The following is a 14,252-nucleotide window of genomic DNA, read 5'->3' on the forward strand; positions in this document are numbered from 1 at the left end:
CCTCATTGCTAAATGCAGTGAGTGGGTACTGCCCTTCAGGGAAGTCAGGAGAGAAAGGAGGCGATCTTAGTGGGGCCCTTAGCTCAAAAGTAAATTGTTCAGGATAGTTTTTAAAACTAACTTTTTCCACCATAAATACAAAAATAGTAGATATTTCTTGTAGATGATTTGGAACAAAAATGCAGGAATGAAATAGATACATACCCCTTAGGCCTACCATCCAAATACACACACACACACACACACACACACACACACACACACTCACACACACACTCACACACTCACACACTCACACACACACACACACTAGTGACCCGGTGCATGGATTTGTGCACATTGAAAGGAAATTAATTAGAAGGTGGCCGGTGGGGCAGGACTGGACGAGACAGGCCGGACACACCCTTGAGCAAACGTCCCTTGGTCCCTCCCCAGTGTCTGCGGAGTGAGCAGGGTCCCTCCGGCAGGTGGGGTCCCTTGGCCTGGCCTGCAGGGATTGAGCTGAAACCTGCTCTCCCAACATTCCCCGAGGGGTCCTGGAGTGTGAGAGGGCACTCTGCAAAGTTGCTGTTGTACAGGGTGTGGAACACAAACGCAAGTGTGCAGTAAACCAGATTAGGGGCCGACAGTGCCCCAGCAACAACATAACCCACGGTCAAAGGTGGAATCACGCGGCCCCGCGAGGAATCAGGCTCCCTCCTCTCTCATTTTGGAGTGCATCACTGAGAACTGCTGCCAAGTCACTGCAGCTCAGCAGCTCCTGCATTGAGCACCTGCTCCCTGGTGGTCAGTGTGTGGCATACCCACCAGTTGAGGGACGGAGAGACACTTAGCATATTAGCCTTTTATATAGTATATATATACTAGAGGCCCAGTGCATGAAATTCGTGCACGGGGGGGTGGGTCCCCTCAGCCTAGCCTGCACCCTCTCCAATCCGGGACCCCTCAGGGGATGTCTGACTGTCGGTTTAGGCCTGAAAACCAGCAGTCAGACATCCCTCTCACAATCTGGGACCACTGGCTCCTAACTGCTCGCCTGCCTGCCTGATCTCCCCTAACTGCCCCCTGCCCCTGCCAGCCTGGTTGCCCCCAACTTCCCCCTCTGCCAGTCTGGTCGTCCCTCACTGCCCCCCCCTGCCAGCCTGGTCGCCCCACGCAGCTTGCTATTCAGTCGTTTGGTCGTCCCTCACTAATCCCCCTGCCGGCCTTGTCGCCCCACAGAGCCTGCTGTTCGGTCGTTACTGTGAGGGCGTCCTGACCAATTTGCATATTACCTTTTTATTAATATACATATTAGAGTCCTGGTGCATGAAATTTGTGCATGGGGGTTTGTCCCTCAGCCCGGCCTACACCTTCTCCAATCTGGGACCCCTCAGGGGATGTCCAACTGCCAGTTTAGGCCTGATCCCTGGCGGACCTCACAATCCGGGACTGCTGGCTCCTAACTGCTCGCTTACCTGCCTGCCTTCCTGATTGCCCCTAACCGCTTCTGCCTGCCAGCCTGATCGCACCCTAACCGCTCCCCTGCCAGCCTGATTGACGCCTAACTGCTTCCCTGCGGGCCTGATTGCCCCCAACTGCCCTCCCCTGCCGTCCCAATCGCCCCCAACTGCCCTCCCATGCCAGCCTGATTGCCCCCAGCTGCCCTCCCCTGCCAGCCCGATCACCCACAACTGCTCTCCCCTGCCGGCCCGATTGCCCACAACTGTCCTCCTCCATCGGGACCCATGTCTTTTGCGCGAGGCAGTGGAGACGTCAGGACTGGCCTCCTTGGCCCCACACATAGCCACAGGACCCCCAGGCCTCACTGCACGGAGAGGCCGCCGGGTCCCGCCTCCACTGTGCTCTTGGCCATCTTTTGGTGGCCATCTTGTGACAATGTTGCGTGTGAGGGCCACCTAGGCTTTTGTTAGTTTAACGTATTATGAACATTTCCCTTGTCATTAAAAATAACTTGAGAATATAATTTCTTATAGAACATCATCATCTGTCATATGTTTGTTCCATAGTTCAACTATTGCCCTAAGTTTCTGTCCAAAGCTTAATTTGAGGTATAGTGTCTTTTTCTAAGCAAATATCTTGCAGAAATGCAAGGTGACCTCAGAGTAGAAGTGTGTACACTTGCCTAAGCAGCATCTATAAATATAAAAGCCTAAGTGACCAAATGATTGGTCGCTATGATGCGCACTAACCACTAGGGGGAAGATGCTCAATGCAGAGGCTGCCCCCTGGTGGTCAGTGCGTTCCCACAGCGGGAGCACTGCTCAGCTGACCCACGGGTGCCAGATGCAGGGCTCACGGCTGGCTGGCAAGCGCCGCCACAGCGAGCCTCTCCTGATTGGGACTGACTAGGTGTGAGCCCACAGCAGGCACAGCAAGGCCGGGATGAGCAGGAGCGGTAGGCGGCGTTGGACTGCCGGTTTTAGCCCGATCCCCTCAGCCCACACGAAGGGATCCCACCGGTGCATGAATCCGTGCACCAGGCTTCTAGTAAGATTATAACCTTTGACACAGTGGACCTTAAGCAAACTTAGTGGCAAGAAAATTCTGATTGAGCTATGCACATGATTTTAGGTGTTGGATAAAATCATAGATGTATAGTATATTGGGGTTAGGGAAGGAACTTTGGAAATGTTATAGACCAACTCTGTCATTTTACAGATAAGAAATTTTAAAAAGTGTGGTTGCTGGGTCCCCTAATGAATATTCCCCCAGCACCAGTATTAAGCATCCTGACAGCTCTTCTACCATCCTTCTAATGGTCTGTTAAGATGATACACTACAGACTTCCTTTTTTCTTCAAACAGTTTCTGAAACACAGTAGGACTACTGCAGCAGATCTAAAGCCTTCTGCCAGTAGAGTGCTCTGTAGAAGCAGGCAGTAAGTCCCAGGCTGAGCTTTTGCCAGGTAGTAGGTTCAGGCCTCCCCTACACACACAGGACCGGGTTTGCCTAACTAAGCTCAGTGCCTTCCCTTTCAGAAGAGGAGGATGAGAAATCAGATAGTGAGGGCGGAGACCTGGATAAACAGATGGGCGATCTGAATGGTGAGGAAGCTGACAAACTAGATGAGAGGCTTTGGGGTGATGACGATGAGGAGGAAGATGAGGAAGAAGAAGACAGCAAAACTGAAGAAACAGGACCAGGAATGGATGAGGTAATGCAAAAATTCCCCCACCCCATAACCCCCAGGTTGAAGGGAGATAGTTTTCCCAGCCACCACTCCCTGTCATTTACTGCTTTTCCTTTCCTTTGTTTTGCTTCTTTTTCTTCTATCTTTTCTTTTATCTTTCCTATATATCTTAGTCATTGATTCAGAGCCAAAAGAGTAGTTTGACCTGAGCTATCCCATGTGTTATGAAGGAGGGAAGTTAAAGAAACTCAGTGTACATGCTCTTATTCTGCTATTGGCCATGGAACTTCTCCAGCTTCCTGCTTAGAACCCCCACGCTTGTCCTGGCCAGTGTGGGTTAGTGGTTAGAGCATCAGCCCGCACACAAAATATCTTGGGTTTGATTTCTGGTCAAGGTCATGTACCTGGTTGTAGGTTTGATCTCTACCCAGGTTGGGGCACATTCAGGAGGCAACCAATTGATGTGTTTCTCTCACATTGATGTTCTCCCCCCATCCCCCGCTCCCCTCTCTACCCCCTCTGCCACTTCCCCTCTCTACCCCCTTTCTCCCCCCCCCCCCCAACACACACACACACCCTCTCTCCCTTCCACTCTCTCTAAAAAATCAGTAGAAAAGATATCCTTGGGTGGGAATTAACAAACAACAACAAAGGAACTCTCAAGCTGGGTGTGACACTGTAGCAGCTCAGCCTGACCCAACCTGCTGTTCACACACCTGCTATTACTGCTGTCTGGGCAGACCCAGACTGTTCTCTCCAGGTCATGGACGATGCCGTCATCTGGATACTTCAGAGGATAGGCCCAGCAGGCAGAAATTATACACTCCTAAGAGCTACATTAGGTAGAGCCAGCCTGTGTGTCAGCAGTTTTTTAGATCAAGAGTGATGATTCTTTGTGTTTTCTGTCTGTGACATTTAGGAAGATTGTGGACTTGTTGCTAAAGATGACAACTTGGATTCTGGGAAGTCAAACAGAGATAAAAACCAGCATGATAAGAAGGAAGAAGCAGAAGCTGATGATGATGGACAAGGCCAAGACAAAATTAATGAACAAATAGATGAGGTATGAGGATTCAAAACAGATCCACTCTCCTGACTCTAGGCCAGGGCCACTGCACCACACACACGTACGTCTCAAGGCCTTTTTCTCTATTCATCCACTGTGTTCTTATTGTTTCATAAACAAATGTGTAACAGAGCCTCTTAATAGGACATAAGATATCTAACTATTGGTTATCAATGAGGTGGATTTCATACTTTTGGGGCTTATGCTGTCGTTTGGGAGCTAAAACCTACAATCCTTTATTCTCATAAACTTCAGTTTCTACTTTGAGAGCAAGTAACACAGTACTTCTTACCTCTTATCAGTGGAGAAGCTGCATAGAAAGTTAAGTTTGACTTATATGCATATATGCATAACCCATGGACACAGACAATAGTGTGTTGAAGGCCTGCGGTGGGGAGCGGGTAGGGCTAGAAGGGATCAGTGGGGAAGGGGACATCTGTAATACTTTCAACAATAAAGATTTTTAAAAAGAGAGAAAGTGAATTTTGAAATTCCAAATGAAAATTCTAAAAATATCAGAAAAATTGTAATGTGGGTTGCTAATGTTAGGGCAAAGACATTGTATTCTCTCAGCATAACTACTTAGAGCTAATTATATGTGAATACTACTTCATAAAAAAACAAAAGCAGTTATTTTGTCTGTTCTCTCCACTGTCCAAAGAGGGACTATGATGAGAGTGAGGTGGACCCTTACCATGGCAACCAGGAAACGCTGCCAGAGCCTGAGGCCTTGGACCTTCCAGAGGATTTGAATCTAGATAGTGAAGACAAGAACAGTGGTGAGGACACGGACCATGAAGAAGGAGAAGGTGTGTCTTTAAAACCTAAAGCGACCAATGGGAACTCACTGAAAATGAGCAATAACTGATTTCTCTTCAGGTCAATGTCATGACCAAGTCATAAATCATGTTTGGTCAGCTCAATTCCATCTTGCAAAAATTGTTCTTTGTAGTGTTTCTAATCTGAGTGGACCTAAAGCTTATGAACCAGCAGTTCTCTCGCTCTCCTGTCATTTCCATCCTGTATTTTTATTTTTTTAAATATGTTTTTATTGATTTTAGAGAGGAAGGGAGAGGGGGAGAGAGAGAGAGAGAGAGAAAGAAGCATCCTATCTAATAAAAGAGTGATATGCAAATTGACCATCACTCCAAGACACAAGATGGCCACCTCCATGTGGTAGAAGATGGCTGCCCCCATGTGGACATAAGGTGGCTGCCACAAGATGGCCCTCAGGGGAGGGCAGTTGTGGGCAGTTAGGGGTGACCAGGCCAGCAGAGGAGGGCAGTTGGGGGTGACCAGGCTGGCAGAGGAGGGCACTTGGGGGGGACCAGGTCAGCAGGGTAGGGCAGTTGGGGGGGACCAGGACTGCAGGGGAGAGCAGTTGGGGGTGACCAGGCCTGTAGGGGAGGGCAGTTGGGGGGGGACCAGGCCTGCAGGGGAGGACAGTTGTGGGGGACCGAGGCCTGCAGGGGAGGGCAGTTGCGGGGGGACCAGGTCAGTAAGGGAGGGCAGTTGGGGGGGATCAGGCCTGCAGGGGAGAGCAGTTGCGGGGGGGGCACCCAGACCTGCAGGGGAGGTCAGTTAGGGGTGACAAGGCTAGGAGGGGAGGGCAGTTGGGGGCGACCAGGCCTGCAGGGGAGGGTAGTTAGGGGCAATCGGGCCGGCCAGGGAGCAGTTAGGCATTGATCAGGCTGGCAGGGGAGTGGTTAGGGGGTGATTAGGCTGGCAGTCAGAAGCAGTTAGGGGCAATCAAGCAGAGGCAGGTGAGTGGTTGGGAACCAGCAGTCTTGGATTGTGAGAGGGATGTCCAACTGCCTGTTTATGCCCGATCCCAGTGGGTTCGGGCATAATCGGGTGGTCAGACATCCCTCAAGGGGTCCCAGATTGGAGAGGGTGCAGGCTGGGCTGAGGGACACCCCTCCCCCGTGCACGAATTTCGTGCACCGGGCCTCTAGTCAATGATAAGAGAGAATCATTGATCAGCTGCACACTCCCTACTGGGGATCAAGCCTGCAACCCCAGCATGTGCCCTGACCAGGAATTGAACTGTGACCTTTTGGTTCATAGGTCAACACTCAACCACTGAGCTACACTGGCCAGACTCCATCCTATTGTGTCTGGGAGGTGCTCTATCTCCCCACAGCCATCACTATGTGCCTATCCCACGGATTGATGGAAACACTGTGATTTGGTATACCCAGACTTTTCGTGGAGCCCAGTGTCAGCTTTTTAAGGAAATGATAGTTTCAGTTATTGGTTGCTGTGTGCATGTAGTGTGTTAAGCCTGAAATATGAAGTCATTATAATGGGGAATGAAATTGAATAACCCAAGGGAAATTGATCACACAGCAGGCATATGACCGTAATCTTGTGCCCTTGTCATTGTTCCACCTGGTGACTCCCCTAGGGAGTGTCATCTGGTATTAGTTGGAAGCTGTGGGAGAGGTGCTGCTGTGGTAGTGGCCTCCATCCTGATGAGGAACAGACAGAAAGATGTGAACTAGCCTCACTCTGCTTCCTGATGAATCAGTTAAAAAGTTACTAAACTTAAAAAAAATACTACCATATTGGGACAGAAATAGAAAGGTACAAAAGAATAAGGTACCATTTATCTAAAAATTTAATTCAGGAAACAGTTTCATATATGATTTATGGATACATCAAATGTACAGAAACATGGGCAGGAATAACACACAACAGCTTCAGGTTAGATGACATCTAAGGAAGGAGGGAGGACCAAGGCCTCCAGAATCCAGATAGTTGTATCCAGAACCCTTTGTTTCTTAAAAAGAAGTGACAGAAGTTTGACACAAATGTGGTAATGTGGTAATATCTGTTAAATCTAGGAGGTGAGTATATATGGTTCTCATAAATGTAAAATGCATTCTCCATGTTTAAAGTATTTGAGAATTAAAAATAAAGTTGCGAACTTGCAACTTTAACTAGAACCATTTGGTTAAGGAATTGATACGGACTTTCCTCATGCTCAAAACATTCTTTGTGAATCTCTAGTTTTTAAACATAGTAAATTATTGCTTCTGAGGGTATTTCATTAATTTAGAATTCTGAAATCTGATTTCAACTTTAAATTCAACAATCAAGCAAGCATAAAACTAAGAAAGTTAAAATCCACTGAGAAGTATAGTAAGGCATTTGACCTAGAAAGACACACAGGCTCATTTTAAGCTACTGCATACATAAACTAAGGAGTAGTTATTTTAAACAATTATTTGCTGACAAAGGAACTGATTTCTGAAGTGTCCATATAAGTGTCTTTAAATAAAACTTTTTCAAATAAGATTGTTTCCATTTGACTTTCGTATTTTCTGTGCATGACAAAAAATTATGTCCATAAATTATTTCCAGTGATAATTGAAAATTAGATTCTCATTTCCTATCTGTGGTTTAAAATGTTCCTGTTGTAGTGGCTTTTATGATTTCTTAGTGAATTACTTATTTTAAAAAACACACCATCCGATCAATTGTATGTAATATATAAGTATGGTTTAGATTTGGTGTAGGCAACATTTTTCAGTGAAGGGTCAGATAGTAAATATATTAGATTTACAGGTCACAAATACTTGGTTCTGCTATTGTAGAGTGAGAGCAGCCCTAAGCAATACGGAGTGGATGGGTAAACACATAAGTGAATGGATTTGGCTGTGTTCCAGTAGAACTTGATTTACAGAAACATGTAGTGGGCCACATTAGGCCCACAGGCCATCGTTTGCCAACTCCTGTTTCAAGTAACAAAACACTTAACCATCCCATCTTAAAAAATGATATTACTGGTTTTTAAAAATTCTGTCTTTTTTTGTTTGTTTTGTGTACCCAGAAGAGAATCCTTTGGAAATTAAAGAAAAAGCAATGGACACTGAAGAAGCAGGTCATGAAGCTGAGGAAATAAATGAAGAGACTGAGGCCAATCAGAATGAAGATCAGGGTCAGCAGGAGCCTGAGGAAGGCTCCAGTGAAGATGACAAGGGGGAGGGGGTGGAAGAGATGGACACAGGAGCTAGTGACCAAAACAAAGATATGGGCCAGCCTTCTGAGGAAAGCTCAGAAGAGGAGGAGCCGTCTCCGGAGGAAAAGGACAGCGCTGAAGCCAGTGACAACCGTGCGGAGAATGGTGTCTCTGTTGACCAAGGTCTCCAGCCTCAGGTATTAGGGTGGTCTGCTTTGCCTTGGATTAGAAATAATGAGGAGAAATTCTTACTCCCCCTGGAACGTCCTTTAGGATAGCAGTCGCCAACCTTTCGGACCTCACGGACCACCAGTGGTCCGCGGATCACTGGTTGGCACCGCTGCTTTAGGATTCTCCTCCATCACCAGGTGGTACTGCTTTCATTTTCTGTTTAAGACCCTCCCTTGCTGATCCCCTCCATGCAGACCCCTCAGTGAGGAGTGAGGTGTTTGCTTGCTGCAGGGGTTCCCCACCTCATGTCCCTTCCCAAGAGCACTTAATGCTGTGTTTGATTTCCCTGCAGGAAGAAAAAGAAGGGGAGGACTCTGACACAGAGGAGCAGGTGCCAGAGGCTACGGAGAGGAAGGAGCACTCCTCCTGTGGGCAGACTGGGGTGGAGAACATGCAGAGCGAGCAGGCGGTGGAGCTGGCCGGGGCCGCGCCTGAGAAGGAGGCAGGGAAGGAGGTGAGGGGCCCTGCCAGCTGCCCAAGGAGAGCCGCTTCTTCCTGTCTGAAATCATAGTAGCTGGCTTACATGTGATGTTTGTTTTAGGTGACATCTAAGAGGTCATTTTTCTTGAGAAAATGATTGTAGACCTACTTTTATATGCTTCCCTGAACTAACCCCAGAATATTTGCTATACATTATATTTAACTGATAGGCTTAATGAGAAAGTTAAGTAGTTCTCTGTGGGGGAATCAGGTTCATGTTATTTTTTTACTAGAAACCCAATGCACGAAATTCGTGCAAGAGTAGTCCTTCCTTCCCCTGGCTGCTGGCACCGGCTTCCCTCCAGTTGCCGGCGGGTACCCAGGACCTGGGCTTCCCTTGCAGCCCCAGCTTCGTCTGGAAGGACATACAGTCTACTTAGCATATTACACTTTTATTATTATAGAGGGCCAGTGCACAAATTCGTGCACCAGTGGGGTCCCTCGGCCTGGCCTGCGGGATTGGGCCAAAACCGGCTCTACAACATCCCCTGAGGGGTTCTGGATTTCGAGAGGGCACAGGCCAGGCCAAGGGACCCCACTGGTGCATGATCGGGGCTGGGGAGGGACATGGGTGGTTGGCTAGCCTGGGAGAGCTCCAGGGTGTGTCTGGCCCATCTCGCTCAGTCCCGACAGGCCAGACCCCAGCAGCAAGCTAACCTACAGTCCAGAGCGTCTGCCACCTGGTGGTCAGTGCACATCATAGCGACTGGTGAGTCAGTCGACTGTCTGCCCGCCTGGCGGTCAGTGCACATCATAGTAAGTGGTTGAGTGGCCTTAGCATATTACACTTTTATTGGTTGAACGGCCGACCAGATGACTGGACACTTAGCATATTAGGCTTTTATTATATAGGATTTTTTATTGATGAATTTTGAGAGAGAGGAAGAAACATTGATTTGTTGTCCACTTAAATTATGCATTCATTGGTTGATTCTTGATATGCCCCGACCTCCTAGTTGATAGGTCGATGCTCAACCATTAAGCCACACTGGCCGGGCAGCACTTTATGTTTTGACCTGGGTGATGTGCTCCGTATGTGGCCAGAGCTGGGGCCGCTGGCATGCTATGAGAGCCCTGGGTCAAAGGACCTGCTATTGCAACAGTGACTCTACCAGCTCCTGGAGCCTATCTCAGCCCATTTTCTCCCCAATAATTACCACTGCTTATATACTTACATCTCCACCCCATTTATCGAGCACCCATAAGGTGCTAAGCATTTTCATTACTTCAGCAAGTTCTTACAATAGCCCTTTAAGGTGGCTGATATTGTTCTTACTTTCTCCATTTTACACTTGAGTTAAATAGCCCTCAGGGAAGTTAAATGACAGTCTCGAGGGTATGCAGCTGGTTGCTGATGAAGCCTGGTTTCTAATCAGGTCTGTCCTGACTTCAGAGTGAGTCACTACACTCCTGTAAACTAGGAACTGTCAGCCTGGCAGAGTGAGGTCACCCGGAGTGCTGGTAACAGGTCCGGGTCTAGATGCTCCTGTTTCTGCCCACGGGCCAGGCTGTAGTCATGGATGAGTTCCCTCCAGAGCAGGCGGGCAGGTGTGACACTTTCACTCTGAGATGAGAATAATGGTGAGAGAAGTTGTGCACAATGCAGCACAGTAACCAGGTGCTTGGTAGCTTCCTCCATCCTCATTCTTTATGGCTTGGATTTCATAGGAACACGGGAGTGGAGCTGCGGACGCGAACCAGGCAGAAGGCCACGAATCCAATGTCATCGCCCGGTTGGCCTCCCAGAAACAGACCAGGAAAAACACACAGGTGTCTATCACTCTTCAGCTAAACTAAAGGGAAGGTTGCATGTAAAAAAAGATGCTCTAAACATAGTGATTAAAAAAAAGCCACATTCTTTACCTTTGCTGTCCCTGTTCTACCAGACACGATGGCAGCCCTGGTGAGTAGGCTACGACTTTGGGGCTTTCCCAGTGGAACCTGTGCAGGGTCATGGACACACACACCACCACCCCATTCCTGTTATGGAGCCTAAGATCCTGGTGCTGCTGCCCAGCACCAACCAGTGTTACTCTTTTCAATGTCCATAGTCTTTTGAGTTTAAAAAATGTTTTTTTAATGGGGTGTTATTTATGCACATGATACAAAATTTTTATGTAAAAACCAGTTCCCTAAAAAGCGTCCATCCTATTCCTGTTCTCAAGCCAACCAAGGAAGTGGGTGCTACCAGTTTTGTCTTCTTTTAGATCTTCTCTGCATATGTGACATATGTGGACATGTGTATGTAAAGAACTACCCATTCTTTATAACAGCTATGTTGAATTCCACTTTTGTATGGCTGTACCTAATTTACTTAACCAGCCCCCCAGGACGGACATTGTGGTTATTTTTAGTCTTTTACTATTAGACAAGGCTCTGATGAATTTCCTATTTCCCAGAGTTTTAAGAGGAAACCTGGACAGGCCAACAATGAACGCTCCATGGGTGATCACAATGAGCACGTGCACAAGAGGCTGAGGACTGTGGATATGGACAGCCCCACAGAGCAGGAGCCCACCCCGGCCCAGCCCCAGCCCCAGGCCCAGGCGGAGGACGCGGCTGCATTTGAGCACATTAAACAAGGGAGCGACCCTTACGATGCGCAGACCTACGGTAGGTACAGGGAAGGCTTCTTTGCTCACTGAGCTGAGAGCTTATGCTGTATGGCTGTGTGCCGCCAGCTGTTACTACAAATTCACCTTTAGGAGGGAGAGGAATGGCTTTTAAAAACTCTTTTCTAATAACTGTGCAGAAATACCAATTGTTTTTTGTTTAAAAGTATCTGTAGCCAAGTGCATATGCTCAGTGTTTCTGGGTCTAGTGTAAGTTTTTAAAATACTCTTGATAACTATTGGCTGTATCCAAACCCAGCACTGATACCGGGCTTTGAGTCCTGGAGATTTCTTCATAATCACCTTGAGGCTGCTCCCTGCAATGGCAGAAGCCATAAACTTGAAATGTGTGTTTTTTCTTTACATGAAAAGGGAGTAATCATTTGTCAGTCTCTCTAGTTCTTGGTGACTTTCCACGGTTTTATTCATAATAAGTGAAATACTATTGATAATATCTACCAATGAGGCTAGTACAGAAGCAATTCCTCTGCAATAGATTACTTTTCTCCTCTTCTGTCCCTACTCCTTAGGAAAATAAAACATAATGATCACAGCTACCATGTATTGAGCTTTTACTCTGTGCCAGATACTGTTCTGAGCCTTTGCCGCATGGTCATGGATTCCTCTAGCCATCTCGTGAGTGGGGATATCTCCAGTTTGTAGATGAGAACACTGAGGCTAAAGAAGTTTAAGAATTTGTCCAAGATCGGGATGCAGGGATTCCCATGTTCGTGTTTCTATGCTAAGTGTTACCATAACTTAGTAATGGAGGATGATGCCATTAGCTGCTCTGAATCATGTGCCATGTATCCAGCCTGTTTATTCTGGTTCAGTCTCTTGTCATAGCACTAGAAACCCAGCTAAACATCCTACTTCTGTGGTCACATGTGTAGTTACAGGATATGCTTGAGAAGGTGGGAGGGGGAGAATAGGAGTTACATAATTAGGTCAGTAGGACATCTTGGGCACAAACAAGTCCAGCACTGTGTCTAAGGCACACAGCCGATCAGTGGCAGAACCAGCATTAATGACAGAAACCACACCCACTCATGATTATTTTGTTCTGCAAAGACTTAGGCTTTCTATGTGTGCGCGCACTTTTTTTTAACAGATGTAGCCAGCATGGAGCAGCAACAATCTGCAAAAGACTCCAGCAAGGAGCAGGAGGAGGAGGAAAGAGAGGACATCCTCATGGACGTGGAGGAGCAGGAGGAGCTCAAAGCAGTAGACACTGAGCCGCTGAAGCCAGAGGAGGTCAAGCCGGGGACCACAGCAGGCTCCAGTGAGTCTTACAGAAAACAGACCCCTCCTAAGCTCTCTGACTTAGAGAAGTTGCTTCTCTTGCACTGTATTCTAGTCTGGTCTTTTACTTCCATGTCCTAAACCCCAGCTTAGACATTTGTTGGTCTATAACAGTGGTCGGCAAACTCAGTCAACAGAGCGGCAACTCGCGAGCCACAGTTTGCCGACCACTGGTCTATAATAATGTCACTGTATCATGTTTCATAGTGGAAAGGTGGAAGAGTGGTTTTGCAAGACACTCTTTCAAGGAGACCACTGAAACTTGCCTTTCAGACAGAATCCCATCCATCTTTTTAAAACATGCAGAACAGAATAGAGCACTTAGTCAAGAATATATCTTCTTGTCACAATTGGCTATTAGAGAAATGTTTTCTATTATATGAAAATACACAATAAAAATGCTATAAATATAGAATGGGGACAATACATGTGAGAAAGTAACAAACCTCCTTACATACAGTTCAATTTCATAGTTGACCAGTGGCTCTTATAAGGACTTTATCTTTTAAAATATATTCAACACAGTAAAAAATAACCATCAGCCCTAGCCAGTTTGGCTCAGTGGATAAAGTGTCAACCTGCGGACTGAAGGGTCCCAGGTTTGATTCCGGTCAAGGGCACATGCCCAGGTTGCGGGCTTGATCCCCAGTGTGGGGTGTGCAGGAGGCAGCCAATCAATGATTCTCTCTGATCATTGATGTTTCTATTTCTCTCTCCCCTCCTCTTTGAAATAAAAAATATATTTAAAAAACATACCAAGCCCTAGCTGGCTTGGCTCAGTGGATAGAGCGCTAGCCTGCGGACTGAAGGGTCCCAGGTTCAATTCCGGTCAAGGGCACATAACAGGTTGTGGGCTCGATCCCCAGGGGTTGCATTCAGAAGGCAGCCAATCAGTGATTCTCTCTCATCATTGATGTTTGCATCTCTCCCTTTCTCTCTGAAATCAATAGAAATATATATTTTTTTAAAAATACCAAGAAATACAATACTATCAGCAGTGTAAAAATTAACTGTCAGTAATGGAACAAATGCAAATTCAAAAGAACTTGCCAAATTAAAAAACATTTTCTTCTTCCTTCCTGCCCTCTCAGGGGTGTTGGTACTATTGATTGACTGGCCATTATATGACGGTGGGAAGGCACAGCTCTGTGATCAGACTCGCACTGATTCAAATCTAGACTTTGCATCTTACTTCACCAGTTGAGGCTAATTATTATTATTATTAGCCTCAGTTTCTTCATCTATAAAATGGAACTATGATTTATTTTAGTTTTTATTTTTATCAAAGCTCTACATGCACACAGTTTAAAGAATCACACAGTTTTTCAGGGCTTGTCAATGTGAACTATCATCTCCCCTATTTCCACCTCCCCAGAACAGCTGCCTTCAATATCAGGGTGGGGAGAAGGAGAAGTTAGGGGAATAAGAATTGGTAATGACCGTTACAGAGTGAAAGAACACGTG

The 14,252-nt window shown here is 46.8% G+C and overlaps 1 protein-coding gene across 3 annotated transcripts in view; it reads left to right on the forward strand.

The window, feature by feature from the left end:
• The window catches only part of MDN1 (midasin AAA ATPase 1), a 163,912-nt gene that overhangs the window by 139,243 nt on the left and 10,417 nt on the right, over nucleotides 1-14,252 (forward strand). For all 3 annotated transcript variants that reach the window (XM_080666284.1, XM_080666285.1, XM_080666286.1), the window contains exons 86-93: nucleotides 2,982-3,157; nucleotides 4,053-4,196; nucleotides 4,861-5,008; nucleotides 8,035-8,360; nucleotides 8,687-8,848; nucleotides 10,543-10,644; nucleotides 11,274-11,487; nucleotides 12,598-12,768. In XM_080666284.1, coding sequence (XP_080522410.1) covers nucleotides 2,982-3,157; nucleotides 4,053-4,196; nucleotides 4,861-5,008; nucleotides 8,035-8,360; nucleotides 8,687-8,848; nucleotides 10,543-10,644; nucleotides 11,274-11,487; nucleotides 12,598-12,768 — 1,443 coding nt within the window. The remainder of the gene's footprint in view (nucleotides 1-2,981; nucleotides 3,158-4,052; nucleotides 4,197-4,860; nucleotides 5,009-8,034; nucleotides 8,361-8,686; nucleotides 8,849-10,542; nucleotides 10,645-11,273; nucleotides 11,488-12,597; nucleotides 12,769-14,252) is intronic.

The sequence above is a fragment of the Plecotus auritus genome (genome assembly GCF_963455305.1).
Source record: "Plecotus auritus genome assembly, chromosome: 4".
NCBI lineage: Eukaryota > Metazoa > Chordata > Mammalia > Chiroptera > Vespertilionidae > Plecotus > Plecotus auritus.